The sequence below is a fragment of the Pteropus medius genome, unplaced genomic scaffold (genome assembly GCF_902729225.1).
Source record: "Pteropus medius unplaced genomic scaffold, Ma_sr-lr_union100, whole genome shotgun sequence".
NCBI classification, from domain to species: domain Eukaryota; kingdom Metazoa; phylum Chordata; class Mammalia; order Chiroptera; family Pteropodidae; genus Pteropus; species Pteropus medius.
The window spans coordinates 6,032,991-6,060,714 of NW_024352786.1; the positions used below are offsets into that span (position 1 = coordinate 6,032,991).

Here is a 27,724-nt window from a genome sequence, read left to right on the forward strand (position 1 = left end):
CTTCTTTGAATCTACAACATTTTATTTGTACTTTTAACATGTTACTTAAGATGTTCTTCATTTTGTTTTATAGTTAGTTTTCGCAGATGATTTCCTGCATGAGTTTAAATACTGCTTGGAAAAAAGAGGCCATGTTTTACCAATCTATGTATTAAACCATGTTGTTTCAGAGAAGGTCCTCGATACATACTTTTGAATGACTGAACAAATGAACAAGTGAAATAAACAGTATTTAAACAAACCCATTCCCCATGCTGAGTTAAAGTTATCACGCATTTTGCAGGTACATACAAAGTACACGATGTGGCTTAGGTCATCATGTTAATGGAAAAAAATGGATCTGTGTTTTTTAAACAGCTTACTGTTATAAGATCCTGTTTCCACAGATTCCTAGAAGTGTGTGACTTTCCATCAGTTGCTGTCTACTGAAGACACACTTCACATCATTCATTTAACTGATGCTTATGGAACACTTAGTATGTGCTGGAGGCTATATACAACACAGCCTTAGAGATTTTTAAGCTTTTATAAGTAACTTCTTAGGAAGTTATTTGTTTTTATTTTGTAAAATCAGAATAAAAATGGAAAAAATGTTGTTGTGAGGAATAAATGCATTTATATATGTAATGCAGAAAGGGCTTGGTATTTAGTTTTGATTTTTCAGACCTATAATGCTGTGTGTTTTTCTGTAAATGATACAGAAGCGGACTTTGGTAATGATGTAGAGAAGCAAATAGGATTCATGTTATAGTTTTATACTTTATTATTTATATCTATATTATTTATATCTAAGTTGGTACTTGTAAATAATAAAAAAAAATAGATAAACCCAAAAGGGATATAACTGAAACCAAAAGAAATCACTAAAGGCCCCAAAAGATAACATTTGAAGTAAAAATCTCTTACTTTGTCCTTTTTCTAATTTTTCTTTTAACACTGCCATCAACATCTCGTACATGCTGAAATAAATGAATGACCGCAGGGGGCACCGAGGATTGAATTTTTAGTATATTTGTACAACATACTGATTTATATTGTGTATCCTAGATTTTCAGAGCTGTCACTTTGAAAATAATCTATACTTTTTTTTTTTAATCCTGAAAAATAAAAGAAGCAACAACAAATTCTTGAGAGTTTATAAAAAACTGTTATCAAATAAATTATTCTTGTCTCCTATAAATTTATTTTGATCCACCCAGTGACATGGAGCAAAGGCACCTATCAGGTCACTCAGACTGATGAGACATGGCTCCTCCTTTCCTGAAAAAGGCAGGGCTCTCACCTTGTTTGGAGTTGACATCTGATGGGATGTGTGACGGGTGTGATCCTGGAGAAAAGTGCTCGTCGCTGTAAGTGATGAGGGGGGTGAGAGGATGGACAGCATGGGATGGCTGCACCACGGGCACTTTATTTGACTGCAAAGTAACCACAAGGTCAACCGTTAATATAGATGCCCAGCTCCTGTCTCTTCTTCCAAAGAAAAAGACACACAACAACAGTAAGTAGACACTAGCATAACCCAAGAATCATCTCCAGATCCGGACAACTGAAATCATACTCATTTAGATCTTCAGAATGTGTCCATGTTAAATACTCAAGTATGTGAAAATCCCATCAGGAGACTATCGGTTATTTAACCACACCCCTTTGGAGATTTCGGTTGATTACTAGTATTCTATGACATCGATCTGCACGTATATATTTTTACATGTATATATACATATACACACACACACATACATATACATATATATTTTTTTACATATATGTACATATACTCCCTTTAAAATTATCTCCTCAGATTGAGTTCAACAAAGAGTTGTGTGAACAAATGTTATGAATGTTTGTTAAACTCTTTATTCATTATATATGTCTGGCAATAAAAAGGCACTCAACAAAAAAATTTTTCACTGAACAAATAAATTAATAAATATTGCCAATTTGAAAGACAAATTTTTAAACGACCCAACGAATATAAATTTGGCACACTGGGATGTTCCCTTAGTTTACAGAAGTCATGATTCTATAGTTGTACATCTTTAAGAACTATGTTATACCATTTTTTCATGTTTTATAGCTTTGTCAATCAAACACGACAATCGCTTTAGCCCTATTCAGTTCATCTTTACGTTCTCCAGTTTCCATAAGAATTAAGTGAAAAAGGGAAATTTCCAATCTTGAGTTTACTGAATAATATGAAACAGTTTGTAAGAACAGTTAAAGTTTGTATTTTATGTATTCTAACATATTTTGTCTTATATTTGTTTCAAGATAAATTTATTTAAATTGGAAGTCTAAAACTATATAACAATACCACTTTTTAAAGATACAAGTTATTTATTTGGACTTCATCAATTTGAAATCTGGGATCCTTTTGTTTCGTTAAAGCCGAATTTCTCCCCGCCCCCACCCTAAAGTGCTTATTAAGCAAATCAATAATGTAAACAAGACTCAGGCAGTTTAACCTAATTAGGGAGATAGGTTTTTACAGAAATATCACATTTCCCCCCTCCCCCAAAAGAAGGTAAACTCAGCACAATGATATACATGCAAAATATGTTTCTGATTTTAAACACACCTAAGTAAGTAAAGTAGTATTAGGAGGATCTCTATTTACAAACAGTTTAGTAATAAGTTACTTGTGAATTTAAGAGGAAAAGGATACAATGAATTTTGAATATTCTCTAATTCACTATTTCAGACATGCCTTCACCATAATTAGTTTGAATTAATGAGATTTTTTACTGTACTATAGACTAAGATGCATGTGAAATGTTTCTCCAGAAGCAAATATCTGTATTTAAAAACTTAAGAAAATGCCTGAAAAATGTACAGGATAAAGTGCTTATAAAGTAGACCCATATCTGAATGGCTGTGGGCCCAGTAACACACTTGTGTATGGTGACTGCACCTATGACATACGCTAATTTTGTATTTGATGTCTTTTACAAATTAGGTATAAAAAGTATGTGGCTCCAACAAGAAGGTCTACCCTCGGGAAAATTAAGAGCAATGATCCTAGTACCACTTAATTCTCTTTACAGCCAATAATAGTAATTCTCTATACCCTATCATTACAACCTCCACCCAAAAGAAACTTATAATTTAAAAGGGGGGGGGGAATCACACTTTTTTAGACAATGACATAATTTCCATACTAGATTTCTCCTATTTTATAATTATCAGCTCCCCTCTAATGGTAGAACTTGCGTAGCTCGTATAGCCCTTGGCATTTATTAAATAGAGCACCATTATCAAAGCCACACAGTCTTTTCTCTATATACCTCAGCACAGACATCTATGCATATGAATGTGTACAAGGCTAAAAAAAATGTTTCAATGCTTTTCAAGTGTTAATGACACAGTATGCCAAATACACAGATGAGCTTCTTAAATACAGGAATTTAGAATGCTAGAGGAGATAGCGAGTGGGTACAGGGATAGGAGGATATTGTTCTAACCCCTTTTTAAAACGGAAACAAAAATCTCAAAACCCAAATGCTAAAGTGAATTCAACTATACTTTAGAATAACTGCTTTGAGTGTCATTTTTCAAAAGTCTCATAAGAAACATAATTGCCAATCTACAGAGATATTTTCTTAGGGTAGTTATAAAGAGTAAGCATTGCAGAAATCCTCTGGAAATACATATTTTTTGCATGCCTTTCTTATTTCCAGAGTACCACCTTAAGGAACTTGCATTAGCAGGCAGCATCTTCCTAATGTCTGACCTATCCCTCCAGTCATATAGCTCAGAATCTGGTGCCATGAATTTTTGCTAAATTATGCTATCCTTGCTCTCCTCCTAATTTTACGGTTTTCAACACAGATTTGCCTTCCTGTGGGAAGGAGATAAGAAGCCAAGGATTTTAATTTAAGCTCTGGCCTTGTCTTATATTTTGCAAGATAGACAGTGAAAGCAGTACTAGTAGTGTGCTAAAGCCAACAAGGATTATGTCCATTTCTGTGGCCAAATAATAAAAGCAATATGAAATCTCAATAATATGTGTGAGCATAATTCTAAGGTTTATATTTGCTTCCCGCCAGCCACCTCCACTATGCATACAACCTACACTATACATCGCCATCATTACGGCCAAGTAAGTGTCCTGGGCCCTAAACTCGGGCTTCTCCTGAAAGCAGGAGGCGCTGTCCTTTGACACTATACGCATACACTAGGAGAAAACCCAGGCACTGCCACTCAGAGGCAAGTTTCAAGGCGGACAATATAACCATTCTTAATTCTAGTCCTCAGATCTCCAAATAACATGGTATATTGTAGGGTGAGGCGAAGAGGGTGGGGGAGAAGGAATAACCAAGTGACAAATTAGTCTCTACAAAATTCATCTAACTACATTATAATGCATGCTTACACACGTGTACGTGGGCCCATGTGTATATTTATTAAGCACCAAAAATGCACTAAGCGCTATTCTAGTATCGATGGCCAACACTGACAAAGTCCCTATTTTCATGCTGCTTCTTTTCTAGAAGTCTGGAAGTGGGGGGTGGGGGTACTGGAGATAAAGAATATGTAAACAACAATAACAAAAATTAAGTAAAATCTGAGAAGAGGACATCAAGTACTATGACAAAAAGGAAACTGATGACAGGAGAGACTGTTAAAGCTGTAAGAAACCAAAAGTTCGTTTAGTCCAAGATCTTTATTCTCTGAGAGGAAACAGAGGTCACCAGGGAACGGGCGATCAAGCCAGGACTATTGTCAGCACCCGGAATAATGCAGGGCTGCTCGCTACGCACCTCTAGTGGCACAGGGTCACTGTGAATACAATGTGAGTGGAACCCCTGAGTCACTCGACACGGTAGGATCAAGCAGCACAGAAATTCCATCTCTGTGCACCTAGAACCTCACTTAACAGAACCCAAGTCTCTTGACTCCCAGTCTGGTGCTTGTTCTTCTACACACTTCCCTGTAAGGGAGAGGGAAGGGTAAATATCATTTTGACTTTTTTTGCATTCATAGGTACAGTCAGATAAGTTTTGGCTTCCAGTGGAAAAGCACAGGAATTCCCAATGTGTGTCCTTTGTTTCATTTTCCCAGGGTTAGAGCATGCACAACTACTCTGCCTTTATGAGATAACCATCCCCAAAACTCTACCGCTGCTCAAAGAAACTCATCTAAGCTCACATGGCGGTTTAAGTGGCTAAGCCAGGCCACGGACCCTGATTTTTTTTTATTCCAACTACATTATACATTCTTTAATTTCAGGCAGGTGATTGGTCAGGTGTGCAAAGGAAAAATAACAAAGATGGAATGAGTGGGAGCTGAAGAAGGGGTAGAAAACACCAAGGGTGCACTCGAGAAGACAGCTCTCCCACCTGCACTCAGCACCCACACATGGCTATTCAGCAGGGAGTTCGCAATCCCTTCCCAAACGTGGGAAACCACCATCAGACCATCCTACTCCCAAAGCACGCCATTATTACAGCAACTAACACTTGCCAAGTGCTTCCTGTGTGCTAAACACTTTCGAGTACTTTTGAGGCAGGTACTGTTATTACTCTCCTTTTACAGATGAGGAAACTGAGGTATGGAGAAGTCAAGCAACTTTCCCAAGGGCACAGAGCAAGTGGCGAAGCCGGGATTCAAATGCAGGAAGTCTGACTCTAGAGGCCACATCTGTAACCAGTACACCATGCCGTCTCCCTGAAGAGCCAAGTTCATAAAATCTTGGACATGGAGTTGACCATCTGGACCACACCTGACAGGATGTACATCCATGAAATGACTATGTGGTCTCTGTCCCAGGCACAAGAATCACCTCAGACAAAGAGGCACCTCAGTAGAAGCGGTCAGACCTGCAGAGACTCAACTGCTACCTTTCTCTCCAGCACTGAAAGCATTCCAGGAGGCTAGCGTGGCCGCCACCCAGGCTGCTCCCTGCAGGTAAGGACCTCTTTGGCATCAGAGCCAAAAAAAACCCACACCTCCTGTAGACACGAAGTGGGTGCCACTTAGGGATCCTGAGAGCCACCCCCAGAGCAGCGTTCCCAGAAATGACCCGCTCACCGCTGGCAGTAACTCCAGCTGTCGTGAAAGTTGTCAGCCTCCAAGGATGTGGTTCTGGGAATGACTAAAAAGTGGACCTGCTCCCTCCTGGCCAAGGCGTGGGCCTGCTGGTAAGTGGAGTAATTGGCGGAGAAACCTGCTGGGCTGGTAGCTAGTCCCCATTTTGCACACCTCCAGACTTCAACTAAACCCACAGCGCAGGATCTGGCTGTGCATAAAGGTCTCGCGTTCCATTTCAATTGGCTGAATGTTTTATCAATAGTCCTCTTGGTCATAACTGAATCCAGGGGAATTTAACACTCCAGCTTACTAAATGAAGAATTTCATCTGGCCTCAATGTTATGCTGGCATTTTACTTTTTATTAAACTCTTAGGTACTCGTGAAATAGAAGCCGTGTAATTTCGTATTGTGCCTTCCCTCCTCTGCTGAGCATCTGAGCTTCTCAAGCCTTCCCACGAAAAGGAGCAGATTTAATTCACTATAAAAGGATGCGATGATTCTTGCATCAACTAGACCTCAAAAGTAACATGTAGCGCTGGAAATGTCCTAAGACGCACCCAAGCTAAACGGCTGATTCAGGTCTGATGCGGCTTTCAGATCTAAGACCACAACTGGTTGCGATGCAGCAGCACTTTCAGATAACGGTGAGGCCCCAAACAGGATCTGGGAAAGTTCTATGGTTTGTAATGGTCAAATATTCCATGAGTCCCACTCTGGATACGAAAGGTTGGTCTAGAGACCTTCCCCATCATCAGACACCTGGTATGTTTTCCTAAGAGGGGAAGAAACATGTGATAGGGAAAAGGAATCGATATGGACTGGACGCGGAGTAAGTGCCCCCCATTATGCTTGCGCCTCTATATTCTCTGGCACTCATCCACTTCAGTGGCCAGTGTCACCTCTACGTTTGCAGATGAGAAGGCCAAGTCCTTGTGGATACACAGCTCGGTAATAACCAGGCGAGAGGACTCATGCCGGCATTGCGGACACCACATTTCTGCTTCTCCTGCCCCGCACTGCTCGCCACCCGGCCCGGCCGTCTCTCCTCCTCACTTCCCGGCCACTCTGCCGGGCCAGGACGGCCTGCCATGGGCTCACCCGACCATCTGGGGAAGACCGATGTCACCGGCAGGACCACAAACAGGCTGCTGGAAGAGGCGCTAAAAAAAACGCATGGAGCACCCACGATGTTCCGAGTTCTCTGTAAGGTGATAATCTCCATACAGTACCTCTTTCAATCTTGAAATCACCTCTAAGTTAGGTGTCAAGATTTGTTTTATAAAGAAGAAACCCAAGGTTCTGAGAGTAATTTATACAAGATCACACAGGATGTTAAATAGCAGAGACAAGATCTGACTCAAGTCAGTGACGCTGAAGTCTACAGCTCGGATCCCTATGGAACTAAAAATAGACAGTCCTGGAATCCTCTGGTTGCCAAGTGGAAAAGATGAGTAATGATACAGTTCTATATTCAAGTACATGGGTATCGGAGGCAGAAAGTTCGAATCCCAAACATTTAAATGCCATTTAGTCTCTATGCTTAGATAATTCACTTAATTTTTCAGAACCTCAGTTTCCTTATACGTAAAACGGATGAAATATTAATACCTCACAGGATTAAGGCGAGGGTTAATGAGCAATGCAAAGAAAACATTTAACTGAGGTCTTGGCACATAATATATACTCAATAAATATTTGTGGAATGGATAAAGGAAAGAGGAAAGGAAAGTGGGTACCAATAAATGAATTACTCTGCTGCTAAAAATTCAAATCATTCATTGCTAAGACAAAGTAGTTTTAGAATTTAGAGCTACGCTTTCTTTCAGGTGAATTCCCCACCAAACTTTCCCTTCCCTATCCTGCCAATATACTTTCAGTCTAACGTGTCCATGATCCCAACACCTTCCTCTCCTCACTGCTTGTAAAAATCCTTCCTATCCTTCAAGATTCATCATAAATGGCACTCCATGCTTGAAACCTTAAACAATATATAGTATTCTGGCTTAGAACTTGTTATGAATACACATACACACAGGTTTCCTATCTGCTTGCTTTGTTTCTTCTATTAGATTATAATTTAGTAAATAATACAATCTATGTTTATTCACTTTAAAAACTCTCTTAGAACAGCATTCTCAAATTTTTTGTTCTCAAGGCACCTTAACACTCTTTAAAATCACTGAAGATCCCGATCGGCTTTTGTTTGTGTGGCTGTATTTATAAATATTTATCATATTAAAAATAAATGAGAAATTTAAAAGTATTAATTCATTTTGAAATGACAAACCCATTATGCATTAATATAAAAATATTTTTATGAAAAATTACTATTTTCTAAACAAAAACATTAAATGAAAAGAGTGGCATTTAGTTTTACAGTTTTTGCAAATCTTTCAAAATCTGGCTTAATGAGGTCAACTGGATTCTCGCATGTTTTCATTTTCAAGTCTCCGTTTTGATGTTATTTTGGTTAAAGTATATGAAGAAAACCTGACTTCACACAGATACGTTGTTGAAACGGAAAGTTTATTTTAATGTTTTTTTCAGATTATTGTGGATCCTCTTCTTTGATACTATACCAAAACTTGATGAGAGGTTTTTAAAGGCCAGTTGTGATATAGAAACAAAAACCGTGTCCATATACTTTTCCTGCTCTTACATTAAAATCCATTGAGATCTAACTTATACTATGAATTTACCCAGGTATAGTTTTGTAGCATTATGTATTGATGGTGTGGAAAATACTGGTTCACTGAGCTAACATATTTCATTAGACATTATAAAAATCACATTCATTCATATCATCACTGATCTCATCAGAAAAGCTTTAAGAATTTGGGAAGCTATCAAGCCCACAGCAGTGGATACAAATTTCTAAAATTCTAATTTTTGCTTGAAAGCTCAATTTTCATCATTGGCAACAAATACTGTCAATTGTTTTCATTGAAGAGAGAGAGACCGCTCATTCGTGAGAAAACATGTGCCAAATATCAAAGTCAGAAGAAACAACAGTTTGTCAGTTATGCATTCAAAGGTCAAGATTTAATAAAATTAATAACTTTTACTGCTTCATCAAAGATATTCTTAAGTGACAGTGGCATTTTCTTTTTTCCTGGCAGGGTATTGAGATGCAGAACTCAATGACTACTGGTACTATTTGGTGCCCAGGCACCGGCACTTTTTTTAAGCTCCGTTACTTCTGCACCATCACTGCAAATGTCAATGCAGTAGAAAAGCAAATGTGTTAGTGTTCTCAAGAGAATAGTTCTCACCTGGGGACCTCCCTCCCAGGGAGCCCCAGGGGTCCACACTTGGAGAACTGATGACCTATAGTAAAGTAATAGTACAGAAATAGTTGTTGATTGTGGACGATCCCAGCTAATAAAGTGAAAAACAATATTTCACTTACGTTGAATTCAGAGAGAAATTGATTATGGGTGACAAAGATGGAATGTTTTTGTGATGTACTAAGCTATTATCCTCCCCCTCTTATTTCCCAGTATTTTAAATGTGCAAATCAAGAGAAATCTGAAAAGCAAACAAATGAAAATAATACATGGCACATCTTTTTTAAATATTTGAGTTTTACATTCCTTTGACTCTTTAACTCAGTATAGAACCTCAGACTTATGTTCTTTCATATGATTTTGAATTATTTTATTCAAAAGGACTCTTGACATGTGATAGCTGGGAATATGGATTGGCACCCTTCGGTGTTAAGACGCCTTCTTCGCTCCCTCAAGTCCACCCAGGCATCTTCTGCTTTGTACTTGACCATACTGTACTGTTACTGTTTGTGCATCTGTTTTCTTGCACTAGACAAAGGTCATGCCTTGGTGATTTTTCTCCAGCACCTAGCGCAGGTCTGGGCAAAGTGGAGACATTCAAAACCTATTTCTTATGACTAATTGTCTGAACGTGGCTTTCAACATTAAGAAGTCAACTCTTTTCAAGAAAGAATCTATACCCTATATGAAAAAAAGGAATTGATCCTTGTATTTTCTACTGTTGCATAAAAAATTACTACAAATTTATTAGTGGCTTAATACATCACAGTTTATTATCTAAGATTCCATGAGCGGGATTCCAGCACAGTGTGACTGGGTTCCCTGCTCAGGGTGTCACAAGATATTGGCTGACTGAGTGTCTGTCTGAAGGCTCTGCAAGCTCACTTTGGTTGTTAGTAGAATTCAGTCCCTGGTGGTTTGTCCTCATTTCCTTGCTGGTTATCAGATGGGGGCCACTCACGGTTCCCTGACATGTAGCCCCCTCCCATCTTAAAGCCAGCAGTGGTACATCAAATACTTCTTGCTTTGAATCTCTGACTTCCTCCTTTATGACCAGTGATGAACCATCTCTGTTTTTTAAGAGCTCATGTGACTGTGTTGGGCCTACCCCCATCATCTCTCTTTCCAAAGTCAACCGTGAGAGTGGGAGAGGAGGAGGAAGCAGGCAGCTATGATAAGCTCGGGATAATGCAATGCCTAATGCTGACTGTTAAGGCAAAGATAACTCTCTTTCTTGGGGTTTTTTTCCCCTCTCATTTACAAAATGTTGTCACTAATTTATCTTTAGGAGATAAAAATGAAATGCCATTACAAACATCATTTGGTGTTAGTTATTCCAATTACACTATAAAATTCTGAAGTTTAGTTAGTTTTGTATTTTTCTCCTCTTCTTTTTTCTTCCTTTTATCCAAGGACTACAAAATCAAGAGCATGTTCCTCACATATCAGAGCTGACAGAAGCTGCAGTTCAGAGGGAAGGGATGAGCGGTAGGATCAGCACATCTTCCCCCTCCCTCCTCCCAACATCAGGGAAATCAGGGAGAACGATGTGCAAGGAAAGTTCCACGTTAACTGCAGGGTCACAGCAGAAGGCGGCAGTGTCCAACCTTTTTGGCACCAGTGATCCTATGAGAATCTAATGCCTGATGATCTGAGCTGTGGCGGTGATGCTAGTGCTGGGGAGCAGCTGCAAATACAGATGAGGCTTCACTCGCTCCCTCGCCCATCACTCACTTCCTGCTGTACAGCTAGGTTCCTAACAGACCACAAACCAGTACTGGTCCCCAGCCTGGGGGTTGGGGACCCCTGGCTTAAGGAATGGAAAGGGTAGTCACTAAACAGAGTTAAGAGTCCAAATAAATTTATTTTCAGGAAGATTTAAAGAGAGATTTGTCTTTCTCTCCAAATTAACAACCAACATGCCAGATTTTGGCCAATCACTTAAGAAAATTTTTAGAATAATCCTTATATTTAAGTAGAACTCTTCTAGTACAAGATTATGTCTAACCTTAAGCTTTATTTTAAGTTAATTACCTGACCCTTTAGGGTGACTAAAGAATCATATAATTAATTGTCCTATAATTAATTAATCATTAATAATGCAGTAACTGTATGAAGTAAACATGGAAGAAGGAAAATAAATCAAAGAAAGGCAATTGAAAAGAGACAAAGTATAGGTCATAATACTTAAAACCTGGATGTCTGAGTGAGAAAGCTAAGAGAAGGGATATTCACTGAATACTAACTCTATTCTAGGAGCTATGATGATGCTTTTACACTCGTGATCAAATTTATTCTCCTATTTTCAAATGAAGAAACAATTGAGACAGAAAGGTTAAGTTTTGCCCAAGTTTACTCTAGTTAGCCTATAAATGGTTGAACTTAAATACAGAACTGTTTTATCCTAAACAGATGAACTTTTCACTATGAACTGCTGAAAAAATGGCAACAAAGGGAAATAACTGATTCTGGGAGCCAAAAGGGGACCCCACACACACTTTTCAGTAACTAGAGTCTATAGAGGGGCTAAGGTCAAGGTTGAAAGCTGAGAGATCAGAGTAAAAGAGAGAATGACTTCTAATTACAAAACACTGCAACATCCTATTATTTGATTTCACAACACCTTTATAGCATCCCTAATCCTCTGAATCTGAATTTACTTCATGTTAAAGACTGTCTTTTGTTCGTGTTAAGATTGTTCTTTGAAAATTAGCAGGAAGAAATGCAGTGATTCAAGATTAAGAAACGAAAGAACAAAACAAGCTCTAATGGTAAAATATTACAAGTCAGGTGATGCAGTGGCTAATTCAGAAGTCCAATAAAGGGATGAGGCGTAGGTGAAATGAAGGATGGCTAGATTCTAAGGAGGCAGGACAAGGAAGAGGAGCCTGCTGGACTACGAGCTGCAGAAGCACAGGGCTCTACAGGGTGCATGTGTTTGTAAAATCGCACGGGTGAGAAGAACATAGGTAGAGCAAGATTCCAACGTCCCATTTTCTGGACTGCAGACACTGTGATCTGATGAAAGCTGTGTGTACGAATGTTTTCATGCAGATATACAATCACACATCAGTGGACTGCGGTGGGGGTTGCGGTATGCACAGGGGAGAAAAACAGCTGCCCTATACCAAGAGAAGAGTGCTTGGTAATCAGTGCAGTTCAGTCAGCTTGTCAAAAGTAGTATTTATGAAGGTCACCGGGAAAGAAGGTAAACAGGTCAGTGAAGGTAGGTGGCAAGTCAGGAGAAAGAGCCTGCTTTGTCTACCCCAGAGATCTCGGAGCATAGGCAGCAGGCTACACTTTCCTCTGCAGCCCAGGGACAGAGTTGTATGATGACAACAGGCAATAGGAAAGGACAGAATGAGGCAACTCCAGGAGCTCCAGAACCCGGGAGAGAATACTGCTGTAGGGTGAGTGAATTCCCAGAAGTTCTCTTCTGGACCTTGTCAGCCATTAAGCCTGAATACAGACTCAGTTGGGTTTTCTGGTGCTGGTCTGGGCCATTGCCCAGGGATGGCAAATTTGAAGGGATGGGAAGTCTTCCTCCACTAGCCACCATAGCAGCGCTTCTTTATTGTCCAGTTTGAGAAGGTTGGAAGATCTTCTCCCCATGGCACTCAGAATGTCCAGAGGGAAAGGAAGAATGTCTGGGGCCCAAGAAGCTGGATGATGCTGGTTTTCCTTGGGGTGGGGGTTTGGGGAATGGATCCTTCTCGGGGTTGAGGTCAGAGAAGTCCCACAGCTACCCAGATGGGGAGTGTGGAGGAACCATTTATATGTTCAGGCTATAATGCATGAGGGAAAATTCCATACAGGCAAAGACAACATGCTTAAACCTAATAATTTCATATTCAACAAGGATCTGCTATACTTTAGATAACTACGAAAAGCATCTGACTTATTTTAAATAAAATCGATTTTTAAGATCAGGTGTGAAGCCATTTACAAAACAGCTCAATTAGAAGGCTTATGTGCCAATTTTGTCCTGCCAAGCTGTCTCTGATTTTAGTAAGTGCTGTATGTATGAAATAGTCTTTGCTTAAAACTGGGTGCTTCAAAAAGTGAAAAGAGCAACGTTTAGGTCTCTGGGGATCCTCATTTTTCTATAAAATTTGCTGAAGAGCATTTCAGAAATCAAAAGACAAAATATAAGTAATAAATTATTTTGAACTCAGCAACTAAAAACTCTAGTTGAAAGCTAAAATTTATTCAGAAATCCAAATCGTTTTCTACAAATGCATAAATGTGATATTTACACTGTAAAATAAGCATGAAAGCTCCTCTCCATTGCTGTGCTGTCCGACACGGGAGCCCTTAGTCACTAGCTGCCAGTGCTCGACATGCACCTAGTCTGGATAAAGATGCACTTTAAGTGTAAAATGCACACTGGATTTCAAACACTTACTGTGAACCAGAGAAGGCAAAATATCTCAAAAAAATTTAATGTTAATTACTCACTGAAATAATATCTTGGCTAAATTACTTTGATGTGGCTACTAGAAATATTAAAATTGCATATATGGCTTGCATTGGTGACTCGCATTATATTTGTCAGGTATATCTGCTTTATAGTTTGAAAATCTGCAGGTAAGATTCTCTACCGTATTCCAATTTGACTTAAACAAACAAAAGAACAAAAGTAGGCATATTTATTAACAAAAGTTCCTTTTATGGAAAAGGAAACTTATGGATAAGGAAACTGAAAATCAAAAACGTTAGTGGCGGTCCTGGCAATCAAACACTGGATTTTGATATCCCATACTGAGGCCCAAGTTAGTTAAGTTTAAAATCATATATTTACGTAACAAGTTACAGTAAAAAACTGTAACATTTCATATTATGGTATACAAAAAACTACTAAATGACATCTATCTTTCATAGGTTTGAGGGAGCATTTTGAATAAATGGTTTGTTGTACAGTGGTTTATGTAACTTCTTTAACTTGTCAGTCAGCCTAGATTACTTTTAAAACACCTAATATACATTCTCAGATTCATTACAAATTAATGATTAACTCATTTTTTGATGGGTAACCATCTTTTCCACCTCATATCAGAGCACACTGTCTGAAAAACACCCAAAGCTTATCTTGAGTGAAAATGACGCTGCAGACATCACTGTTCATAGGCCATACTTATATGAGTCAAGGAAAAAGAACCTTTTGTTTTGGATTTAAAAATAAAATCCTGAAATGACTTGAAAATTAAGGCAGAAAACTTAAATGACAAAGATTACAAAAACTGGGTTTTATGTAATTTTGCATTTTGATTCATCTTAAAGCCCCCAAATAAGTCAAAGTAGAATAGAAACGTTTTCCCTGAGAATATCTGTTTCAATGGTAGAAAGAGGTAGAAAAATATAAAGACCTTTTAAAAGATTCAATTCTATGTATATTATAAAAGAAAAACATTCTATAACCAGTCGGAAAATTACAACAGCAAAGATGACAATATCTAGTCCTTGCTAGTGAAAAAAGATACTTCTGAGAATATAAAATCAAAGATAAACTCCGTTTTGTACCGTTTGTTATGAATAGAAATTTTTTTCCTGAATTTTATTGTGCATCTTTTTGGTGCAAACAAGCTGAGGACGTCAAGGCAGATAATGAATGCCTCATCTATAAATCTTTCCCAAGAACCTAGGCTACCTTAATTTCCAGCAGTGCACTGAAGCCAGCTCGTATTAGCTCTCCAGAGCTGATTATGAAATTTTCAGGAATACTGAGAGCCTGTTAATATTATCTTGGTAGCTTGAAATTGGCTATGGTAGGATTATCTACACCATGAAAATTGGCAAATGTGAAAGGTCAGTGTCACTTTCCCCCAAGCTGGTTGTTAAACATGTATCAGCACACCACTGGCAAACACTGAATCCCTTCCTAAATTACGAGGTGAAACAAACTTCTTTCCTTATTTTTCGGACAAGCAACAGGAATATAAGCTTAATCTTCGTCTGAAACCATTCCAGAATAAGAAATTTCAAAGATCATCATTCGACGTGATCTAGGATGACCCGATCCATGCCCCGGGTCCCGCTGACACTGGGAGAACACGTGGTCCTCCGTGATTAATTGCTTAGCCTGGTTCCTTTCCTCTGGGCCTGAACAGCACTGGATCTGAGTCACTAGATAGGAGGAGTTGCACTGAACAGCAATGAGAAGAGATGTGAAGAAGATTCACGGGCATTAGCTTCCCTCTTCTCAAAGAAACAGTTAATGTAGTTTTTAAAAAGTATAAAATGCCTAATGTAATTATTTTTGAAAGTTATCCACAACAAATTTTAAACTTCCTGGTGGATTTTAAACTTCCTTGGATTTTAAACTTCCTTGGTGGATTCCTGGCACCAGCAAACAACAGAAGTGTGGGCCAGAGTATTTCCAATACACTAGCCCTTTCCAGCACCAGTGACTCGAGGGTCCTAATGCTTTGAATGCCAATGCTCTAATATTCTCTAGTTCTGACTCTTCTAATATCAGCTGCAGAAGAAGGAAGTTAGGAAAGCAAAAGAAAGAACTGCATATAATCAGAGATGATTTATTTACCTGAACATTTAAAAACCCACATTGAAGATGAATCAGTGTCACACTGCTGATGGTGGGCGCTGGTCTGATGGCAGTGTGGATTGCTAATGTGAAGGGACATCAATAAAGCTTAGAGAACAGATGAAAGACCAGGGGCATTTTAATTGTCATTAAACCCGATTTCTCCCAGTGCAAGGACCTGTCAAGTTATACTAATTATGATCTAGGGATGGAACCTCCATGAGGTAGGGTCATCATGCCAAAATTTCACTAAAGGTTTCTCCCCTTCTGCAGCTCTGCAGCAAAGACAGGAACCACTGCACCTCTGCACCTCAAATCTACCCAGAATCTGCAACATTAATCTTCACTGACAAACCTAACTGGACTCGTCTGCGTCCAAGGAAGTGGCGATGCCCCATCGGAAGGGCAGGGGGTTGGCAGCCACCTAGAGTTAGTGGCAGTAAACAAAAAGGCCAGCCCAAAGTCTCCGCTGGCAGAGTGAGCTGATGTTCAGTACTTGTAAGTTCTATGAACCGCCTGATTACAGAGGTATGGTCCTACATAACTACAATAATTTATTTCAGAAGTCCGGATTCCAGGTCTCCTTTAAGGACATTATTCCAAAGAGGATACAGCTTTGGCAGTATGTTCTAGCCATGAATGAGCCACTCCAAGGACGGGCTGATGTCTTGGGGGGTGGGGGGAGGTCAGGGGAGCCAGAACTCAACTATAAGAAAACGATCAAATTTACATTAGTTTACAACGTGTTTTCATGTTCCTCATCTCGTCTGGATCTCACCCTCACCCTCACCCTCACCCTGTAAGGAAAGTATTATTAATATCTCTATGTTTCAGATAAGAAAAAGAATGCTCAGAAGAGCCCAACATCGCATAATAAGTAAAAGAAGCTGGACTCAATCCTGTTTTCTTTTGCCAAACCATGGTGTAGCCCATTTTCCATTTATCAGTAGCCAATGGCCTCTCTCACTAAGTTGGTATCAAAAGTTGACCTGGGACGTGCCACAGAGGCCACAGAGGCCTCAGAGTCAGGCATGAGAAATGTCAAACTGTAAATGTGTAACCAAACAAGTAATCACCGAGAACCTTCCCTTCTTCTTAACGTGTGAGCATTGCTATCATCATTTGTATTTGTTTTAGAAATGGTTATACAACAGCAACTTAACATGCTAATGAACAGTATAATCAATTAATAAATTATTCACAAAGCCTGTGATTCCCAAGCTAAACTGAAGAACTGAATGTCTAGAAAGAATGTAAGCTATCATTCTATTTAGAAAATTCCTGTCCACAGAACAAAGAATCATCACTTTAAGCAATCTATATGGCTCTGTTTTTCGCTTTCCCTTTAATTTTCCAGTTTATATTAATAATGGCCATTTCTTCAGGCTCTCAACTCTTCTAGCTAATTCACAATGCTCTTGACTGTTGCTAATAATTGAAAATAGTTAAGGCTTATTTTACCAGAGATTGAATATGTATGTCTACTGAAAAATCTGTGAGAATTTGTTTTCTCCACCAACCCTATTTAAGCCAATTTTATTCTGTAAATCTGAAGATAACATAAATCAATGCAAACAATACATTTTCTTTTGTTTAACATAACCTGAAATTTTCCTCCTCAGCTTATGACTAATTTAGTTGTTTTCGCTAATCAAGTATTGTTGATTTGTTTAACCCCTATTTCTCTTTAAACTTTTTTAATTAGGTGATATTTAGAGATTTACAAATATTTAAAAGAAATAGATAAGAAATAGTTTTTCAGTTCCTCAAAAAAAGTTAAACAGAATTATCATATGACTTAGTAATTCCACTCTTAGGTATATACCCAAGAGAACTGAAAGCATATGTTCACAAAAATACTTATACACAAATGTTCTCAGCGGCATTATTCATAATAGCCAAAAAGTGGAAACAACCCAAATGTCTATCAGCTGATGAATGGATAAACAAATTGGGGCACAGGCACAGTTCTTTTTATTGAGCTTCGCTCTAATGCACTCTGCAGATGTTGCATTTTTTACAAATAAACCAGAAATAAATGAAAGGTCACATTTTGTATGATTCCATTTATATGACACGCCCAGAATCCTCAAATCCATAGACAGAAAGTGGATGAGTGGTTATCAGGCCGAGGGGCAGGGGAAATGGGGACTGAGTGCTAAGAGGCAAAAAGTTCCTTTTCGGAGTGATGGAAATGGTCCAGAATTAGACAGCAGTGATAGTTCCAGAACTTAAGTGACTACGAAAAACCACCAAACTGTACAATTTAAATGAATTTTATGCTATGTGAATTCCATCTCATTTTTTAAAAAAAAATAAACTAAAGGCATAAGAGCTGATTTGGACTGAATAAAGGCTCATCTTACTTTATATGTAAGACAAACTGAAGTGAAATTTTATGATGTGTGTATGTTGCATCCCTGAACCTTGTAATTTTACATTGGTGATAACAAGGGCACCTCAGAGGGCCAAACTTGGGATTACGTATAATCAAAGCACAGCCCACAGCAAAAGTATGACATACTGTATGTATTTAAGGACACGGAGGACATCCACATTATCATATTAAGGGCATGTCTAGGAGCTGGCTTCCCAACTTCCCACACAGGCACAATTCCTGGGCCTATCTCACAGTGATGGCGCTAAGGCTATTATTAGCCGTTCTTTGCCCCTCCCCTTCTGGGAGCTCTCTTTGAGGTGGTTCCATAAATGGCATCAGTCTGACTCTCTTGAGGCACTTCCAGTGAATTGACAGTGGGGTCTGGAGATTTGCCTTCTCAGGTATTTTCCAATCTGCCAGAGGATGATGACAGGAACTGGCACTATCTTCTCAGCCTGCTCTCAGCTGCCAGGTGGACAGATGTGTGTGTGCCACAGAAGCTGAAGGGAGGAACACACCTTGAAGACTCTGAATCAAGGCAGGCACTGAAGGGCTCCAAGGTCATTCTGCTGGCCCAGTCACCAGGCCAGGTTTATAGTCAACTATAGAAACTATACGTTTTTACCTGGAGTGCTAAGTACTATGGTTTATATTTTCTCCTATATTTAAAAATGCAGCAATTTTTAAGACTTAGAAGTGTGCGAAGAATCCACTTCAACATAATATCCACTCCTTAAGAAGACTACTAGCGTTGGAATAAAAAACTTAAAGGCCACTCTCTTAGAATTCAAAAAACTTTTCACTTCAAATATCTTCATTTTCCCAAATTGTTTCAAATTAACTTCAATAATGTTTCAAGTCATGATTTTTATTGTTGTGAATGAAATAAGACTTCTACCTCATTTCTCTATAGAGGATCTGGTCAAATTCCTGAGACAGAGCCATGGAAACGATCCCATATCTTCCAATGTGAAGTCTCGATCAGGGCTTTCAATAGCCTCTCCATCATAGGTATGTGCAAAATGACTCCTGCAGGGGCTCGAGATCAAATAGTTATTTTATCTCCTCTGAGAAGAGGAAAACTGCCACTTCAAAGTGATCAGGTGCAAAGCAGTTTATATTAAAATGGAATTCAAGAACTGAAAGGGGCCTGAGGGCTCACGAGCCTGACTACCCTCCATCGGCTGGTGAGAGGCGACGTCCAGGGAAATTATGCAGCTGGTTGTCTGCAATCAGGTTCCAGATCTTCCCACTCCAAATCCAGTGCTCCCTCTAGGACACTACCCACCACCAGTTCAGCCAATACGCTCAGATCTGGCTGAGAGAGAGACAACCACCCAATCAACGCAGTTCACTTCTATCTGACTCGATCAACTTTGAATTGGGTGTCTACCATGTTAAGGTGGGGCCCAACAAGGAAGCAAGACAAAGGGGACGAAGGTAAGTAAAATCTCATCTCTGTTCTCTAGGAACTTAGTATCTGCTGAAGAAGGTAAGAAATGTATGCAAGTAACTATAATATGAAGTGTTCAAAAGCAAAATTAGGCCATCTGGAAAAGGAGCAAGTCCAGCAGCAGGTAACAAGCCGGAGTCACGGCAGTGACAGAGGGAATGTCACACACATGAGCGCTGCTGAGGAGGCAGAGGACGAGGAGCCCGCTATGGTGACAGAATGGGTGTGGTAGTGAGGGGCAGGGCCAGGAGAAAGAGGCTGCCAGGCTTGCAAACTAGACGCCTCGGAGAAGGAGTGAGGCTGCCTTTTTGTGGACGAGGATGCGGAAGGGAGGCAGATGAGGACTGATAATGGGCTGTGTTTCCCGTGTTCACCAGAAGCAAAGCCACAACAATGCCACACATGCATGTACTGAGGAGGGTATTTTTGTTGTCATCTCATGCAACAAAATTAACAAAATGACTTGCATGAAGTCACCAGGCTGAAAGGTAAAACCCACTCCAGACTCCAAGGCCTGACTTCTGGTCCCTAGCTATTAAATAGCTCCATACTGCTACCTCTATCGTGGATGAGTTTCGAAGATTAGTTGCATTAATAGAAGTTGTATTTCCTAAACCTGGTCCTGTTGGTAAAAAATATATAAGAAAATGTGACATCGCATGATTATCAAAAAACACTCAACTATGAAAGGCAGTTTACATACACTTACATTGCCTTTTGACTATTTTGAGTGGAAACCCTCTGAGTGAGGAAGTACACAGGATGAAAATGGGTAATGACACAGGGACAAGTAGAAAACAGACAGCAGGCCAGACAAATTGTGTGTCACCCAGAGTCTAACACTGGGCTGGTTACTTGAGCCTGACTGGAAAATATTTAAAAACCCAACCTTACACCTTTTCAAACCAAAAGGCCAGTTGGTCTTAGGGAAAAGGCTGACTGAGCCTTTAAACAGTCCCCTCAGTCTGCCCCTCATTAATGGCATCATTTTTCTTCTGCGTGAATGTACAAACTGACACCAAGAGGAAGGACTGAGCTCAGTGACCTCTGTGGGCAAACATGACAGAGAAGGAAAACGGTTTTTGGAAAAGATCACACAGATTTATTAATCTTAGTTTTGAGAAAAATAAAATTTCATGTAATGTACACAAACAGAAAAAAAAAAAAGACTGGAAACATGTGCACCGAAATCATTAACTACAATGTTACCTTGTAAGACTAGAGGTGATTTTTAACTCTGTATTTTTCTATATGTTCCAAAATTTCTACAAAGAATATTATGCATTAGCCTTGCAATGAAAAAAAAAGTTTTATTTTATATAAAAGGGGGGGAAATTTTAGTGCTACTTGAGCTTTCTTGTATAAAATAAATCATATAATATGAAATACCAGGAATTTTATTTTGGGGAGCCACTGAAGTCAGTCACACATGTAAATTTTCAGGTTTTTCTCAAAATTTCCCCTGTTTCTGTTAAGTAACTGATTATCTTCACAGGTACACACACATACACAGAGAGAGGGAGGGAGAGGACATTCTAGGTTCGTCAAAGAAAACAAATCGGGTGTTATGTCCTCTGACTATCAATCGTGGAGTCCAACAGTCCAGTTTCACTCCTCGCCCTTTCCTACTCTGCTCCCTCACGCTGCCACTGCCCCTGTCACTGACGTGAGAAAGAACAAGATCTCAAAAATCTAGTAAAGACACATAACTTGCAGGGACAATTACCACATGAAGCTCTTATAACGGGAGACAGGATATCCTCAGAAAACACAACTCTGATGATTCAAAGCCAGATACCCACAGTGCTAAGCTGGCTACAAAGGGACAGGTCACCTGGACAGAGACAGGTTAAGACTAAGAAAACCACGAAGTGAAACTCATCTTCTCTTTAATTTGAGAGAGAGATGGAAGTATCGATGAGACCTTACCATCAATTCACTCGCTCTGGAAAGCGTGTAGCTGCAAGGGACCTTGACCTTGACATGTGGCTTCATAACAGTATGCTCCTCTTTGAGGTTTCCTCTCTAAATGGCTCAGATTTTCCACATCAACCTTCAGGTGCTTTGCAAGAGATTATAAGTTTTGTAATAAGCCATAACATAGGGCTGGTAATGCAAAGGTCTCAGTTTATCGTCATCTTATCTGTGATCAGTTTGTCATAGCACCTTTCTTACTTTCGGCTTCTTCAGGTTTGACTCACCCTTTCTCCTTGCAACCTAACGGGGCTGAGAGGTGCAGCAGTAACGTTTTACTGGACTTGGTTTTTCCTATCCAAATTAAAGAAATGACATGCATGAAAATTGGTATTTTCCTTCTGAATGTGTACAATTAATCATATTAAAACATGGGAGATGCCTCATGGCCTTAGAACTGGGGAAATTTCCATCAAAATAAGAGCAACCACATGGTCAAGAGGAATATAAGTGGTTGGAAAGGTGTCCCACTTCATCTCACCAGATGAACCCCATATAAATCACTACCTTCTCAGTTTCCTTATTTATAAGACACACTCACATGAGGTTAGGATTAACAGTTAAATACTAGGTTTAAAAAACAAACAAACAAACAAAACAAGAAAACAAGCCCTTCCTGTTGAGCTGCAAGTTTCTCTCCTCCCTCACACCCCTACCACTATTAACTCTACCACTATTAACCCTCCTAATTACATTAAAAGGATCTGGAGTGAAGATCTTACTAATAATTAGAGTTGACTTACGTGTTTTTCATTCTCTATCTGCAACCAGGAAGACAGGATTGGATCTAGACCAAGTATCAAATTCAATAGGTCCCTCCTGTGTCCCCAGATTAGCAGGCAAACTTTGATGTGTAAAAACTTACATTTCTACCTAGGGACGTAGTTTTGATAACAAAGGCGCTTGGCAGACAAAGGATAATTTGTTAAATCTGCTAGAAGCTACTTATCTGCTGGGGGCATGCAACCTTTAGGCATATTTGAGCTAGCACCTGTGTGGAAGAACTAATTAAATTGGAGGAAAGAAGAGAAATCCACTCCCTGTAAGGCTTTCAACTATTCCTCCTTAGTGTTTTAGCCTGAGCACTTCCTCCACGCTCAATTTGTTTCAATGATTAACAGAGGAAAGCTAAATGCTATTCACTTGCTGGAGGCTGTGAACCGCCTCTGCAAACGAAGAAGAGACAAAGTGTCTTCCAGTACGGTAAGGTGATTAGGCATGAATTCTGCAGCCGGGCTGCCTGGGTTGCCTGGGTTTGAATATCACTTCTGCCACTTACCAGCTTGGTGACTCTGGCAAGTCACTCCATTTCCAGTTTCCTTATTTGGAAAATGGGAACAAGAACACAGTATCCTTGAAGAACTGTATGATGAGTACACGTATTAATATTTGCAAACCACTTGGAACAGTGCCTGGTATATGGTTAAGTACTATGTAAGTGTTAAACAAAAATAAACATGCCCCTTTTAAAACAAACAAACAAACAAACACACAAACAAATGTATGTGTAGTACTTAGACTGGTGGCCAGGAAGCATCAGACATTACTACTCCTTTCTAATGTAGAAGCCAGAATGTGCAGGGTCCTAAATACTAACATTCCCTGAAGTTCTTCTACCCTATGACCTCCCATTCTACACGCAGATTTTTAAAAATCCAGACAAGTGATTTTCCACCATAGAGTCCCAAGTTCTTGGGGAGGGGGAGAGCAACCACAGCAGGTCCACGGAAATACCCATTTGCCCAGCCCCATAATTAAAAAGAAGTCACCATTACGGAAGGAAGATTTGTTTGAAGTTCATCAGAGCTTTACCAATACAAATTACTTTCTCCCAGTATTTCAAGCAATTATCACTTTTAAAGTCTAGTGGGGGAGGGGTGTGAAAGGGAAAGTAATGAGGATTTGTATTCGAACTGCTTTTCCCTCTCACTGTTTCTATGCAGTGAGGGTGAGGAGCCTCCAGTGGGAAGAGGAGATGGGGGAGAAAGGCAGGCAGTGTTAACTGAACAGGGTTCCAGGTAGAAAATTAGCATCCTCCAAACAATGCTTAATTGTCAAATTTTTCTGTCTGCTATTTTGAGTACAGCAACAGGGGTCACTAAGTACTACAATCACTTCCTTATAGAGCATGTTTTCACTTTCTAAAATTAACATACTTCATTATTTTATTCTCATTTCTCTGACGTCAGAATTTCTCACAAGCATCATATTGTATGGGCATTTCCGATCTCTACAACTTAATAGCTTCACTCTGTCCTTGGTGATACAACCATTTGTCTGATGCACAGAAGGTTGCTAATGCGATGATTCTAAGTGTCTCTGAGACTGAACTTGTGCTGTTGATATTGAATAAAAAAACAACAAAGGAGGTTATTTTCCAATAAAGAGCCAGACAGATCACTGCGCTTTATTTCTTCACCCTCCGAGGAATGCTCCCCTTTCCACTTCTGCCAGGAAATCATCCTGGCCAACCTATGCCCCTTAGATTAACCTGCACACAAAGAAATCAAACTGTTGTGGGCATGGAGGGGGAAATGGGGACCAAAGCAGGGAGCACCCACCCTGCCACAAGCCTACTGCCTGTACAGTCGGGCTCACCTAAAACATCCTGTTTTTGCCACAGATCACAAGCACCTTAAACGCAAGTCTGCACCTAGTACCGTCAAAATATCAAAACATAAGATACCTACAAATCTGCTCTTCAAAGAATTCAACAGGATTTCCCTGGCACTCTAGAATGGGAGGGAGGGCAAATGCAAAACAGTAACACCCAGCTGGGAGGCTGGGGCCACGAATAAGTCGCAGGTATGTGCACTGGGAAAGAAGCAGGGCAGGGAGGACGAAGCAGTATACGGCTATTTCTGCCATGTATCCACCCCCTGTCCCCACTGCTTGCAATAAGCATTCTGAATAAAGGACAAGACAGATTCAAGCTGGAAGTTGGTTTGTTCTACTTTTAGAAGATTTAGCTCTGTACATTAAACTCATTAAAAAACACTATGTGAAGACAAAGAAGGAAAGAAAGGCAATTAACAAGTTTGAAACAATCTGGATTTTTCTTTTTCTTTTTTTGTTTTAAAAGGGAAGAATGTTAGGGAAACTTCAGGAAGTTTCGATAACTCAAAAATTTTTTTTACCTGTTTTATGAAGTTATTAAAAATCATTTTTTTCATTGTAGAAATTCAGCTTATTTAGCTCAGTAGTCACAACAAGCTTTCAAACTCTGAAGCCTAGCGTATTATGCATTCAAGCAAAACAATAAACATAAAACTTGCCTTTCAGAGATTTTTCTCTCTCCTTTACAGTTAACCTATTTGGTAAGCAAACTAACCTAAACAATATTGTCAGAGTCAAATAAAGGAATGTATAAGAACAAACCAGGAAGGAACATCAAGCTTGCCTAAATGACAGAGGAAAAAAGTACTTTGTATGCAAAGAGCCATACAAGTCGTATGTCATCACCACCACCATTGCTGTCAACAAAGTGGGATGGTAAAAAATACCAAGGGGGCCCTTCCAGAAAGTGGTTATTGCAGAAAGAAGGCTTTCATCACTGCTACCACCCCAAGGGTCCCGTGTTTAAGGGGAAAGGTGATAATGAGGACACAGCAAAGGCACAAAGGTGAAAAGTTAGGCAGTTTGGGTAAACAGCCCAAAGTGATATAAAAACAAGTGTTCTCTAGGAAGTATGGAGACAACTGTGGTGCTTATGAGCGGACAAGCACCATTAACTGAGACAGGAGCAAAGGACAAAGAAAACTGGAAAAGGGTTTAAAGCGGGAAGTCAGGCCACTGTCAAGAGGCACACGTCACATGTGACATAACTCGTCACTATTAAATTACATCAAACTGAAGCAGATCTGCAATGTCACAGAACTACCGTTCACATCCGAAATGAATGGCCACCTTCTCGGTGAACAGAAACGTGGGAACCCACCGCCCCTCGGTCTTCTAGAAGGGCGTCACTCCAGGCAGCCATCCTGGCAGTGGTAAGGGTGGGCAGGAGCTGCCTGCCTAGGGAGAAAAAGGACAGGGGAGACTGGCATTTGAACTATGTTCACTGGCCTGTCATGGACAACTTCAAGTTCGAGAGGCTAAATTTAAACCAACTTTTTTATTATTCATTTCAGATTATTAGCTTCAACTAAAGGTCCCCTTCCCTTTACACAGACACATATATACACATATGCATGCACTGGCATAACCGGTATACTCTCCTGTTGGCCACACAAATACTCAACTTTATTTACTGAAAATGGGTTGTCCAAATAAATCAGCTAATAGGCACAGCTTAACATGTATCAACCTGAGGGTGAGAACAGGAGTTAAGTAGAAACAGTCCAAGGACCTGATGAAGTCAGTCAGATATAATTTGGTTTGATATTAGGGAGCTATCTCCTCTCTCAGTGGCTATGGTGAGCCCGTGTCACTCCTCTGCTATAACGTTGAGAAAATTTCTATTTAAATGTTATTTTAAAGTGGTTTGCTTTGAAGACATTATGATCTTTCTAGAAAGTTTTGCTAATAACCCAAGACTGGTAACTCTGAGTTCTCCATAGAAAGTGAATTAGTAACTGATACCACAGTAGAGTTACTCATTTAATAACTGCTATTAGAACGACAGGACACAGCTGATGTACTTATCAGACTGGAAGAGGTTAAAGAGAGAGAGAGAAAAAAAAAGAGTTTAGTGGCTGTTTTACAAATATATGGTAATACTCTAACTTCTCTCTGCCTCTGAAATATACTAGAAAAAACAACCTGTAATGGAAAATGTTGAAAGATTGCACTGAAGCTTTTCAAAGCATCAGAGCAGTGAGAGACCTTGAAGTTCATTTAAATCTGTCCTTGCTCTTTTCCAGTGAGGGAACCGAGGCCCAGGGAGGTTAAAAGGTCTGCCTATCACACACACAGATGGCTTCGGGACACCTCCAATCTGAAGACCCTAGGCCAGGGGTGCCCTTCCCTCTTTACCTTGCTTTCCTCCCTCTGCTGTGAAGCAGTTATGGAAAAGATGTTTTTGCAAGGAGAAGTGAAGCCACAGACTATGACAAAAGGAAAAGAAATGGTGGTTTCAATTTCGAGTGATGCTACAGACTCATGGTTATGCTCACACCCAGGTAAGATTTTGACTCTCAGGTAAAATTAGTAGAACCTGATAACCAAGGTTGTTATGGGATTAGAACTGAGAGCTGAGGGCAGGGGGACGTGGGCTGGACTCAGCTGACAGGACAGAGAATCGGCAAGTCAGAGAAAAGGGTCCAAAGAACCCTTTGTACCCACTCCTAACTGAAGGTACCCACAGCACCTTGCCATGGCTGCGCGCATAAGCTCCACCCTGAAAATGGCTTGCCAGGATTGCTGTCATAGAGTCTGAGCTCATGGCAGCCTTGGACATTGTGCGGTTGAAGCATGAATTCTGGGTTTGAGTTTTAGCTCTGTTTTTCACGGGGTGTGTTAACCTCCCCTGTTTTCCCACGAAGTAAGGCTAATAGGATCTACTTCATGAAGTTAATATATCTAGAGTGCCGAGAACAGTGCTGCGTATAAGGTAAGCACTGTATAAGTTTCACAAATAAAGGAACTGGTTATATTCCACAGCTTCAAGCCCACGAGCTTCTGAGGGTGGCAGCATGTGAACGCAGGGTGCAGTCACTACGAGGCACCACTGCACACAATTCACATTCATACATCCTCTTTTCTCTGAAAAGGTTAACCTTTTCATATGAAAGACAATTTGGTTTCTTTCTTTAAAGCAAAAAAGTCAGCTTTGTTTTTCTATATTAGAATTCTTAAACTCATGTAAAACATTTAGAAAATACAAATAAAAAATTATCCGATATTGCTTGGAAGACTTTGATAGAGATAATTTTCTTTCCAATTTTTTTTCTCTATTATAGTTTTACACATAGACACTTATTTTTTTTTTTAAATCTGTGATGTTGTTTTGTCTTCTGGTTTTTTACTAAATGCGTTGTGAATACCTTCCCTCATTGATTATGTCTAATGACTCATTTTTAATGGTTGCACTGTTAGACTATACTGTAATTTAATTCAC

At 39.7% G+C, this 27,724-nt stretch overlaps 1 protein-coding gene across 5 annotated transcripts in view; it reads right to left on the minus strand.

The window, feature by feature from the left end:
- The window catches only part of LEF1 (lymphoid enhancer binding factor 1), a 103,211-nt gene that overhangs the window by 29,723 nt on the left and 45,764 nt on the right, over window positions 1-27,724 (minus strand). For all 5 annotated transcript variants that reach the window (XM_039848856.1, XM_039848858.1, XM_039848860.1 and 2 more), the window contains exon 4: window positions 1,283-1,415. In XM_039848856.1, the coding sequence (XP_039704790.1) occupies window positions 1,283-1,415 (133 nt within the window). The remainder of the gene's footprint in view (window positions 1-1,282; window positions 1,416-27,724) is intronic.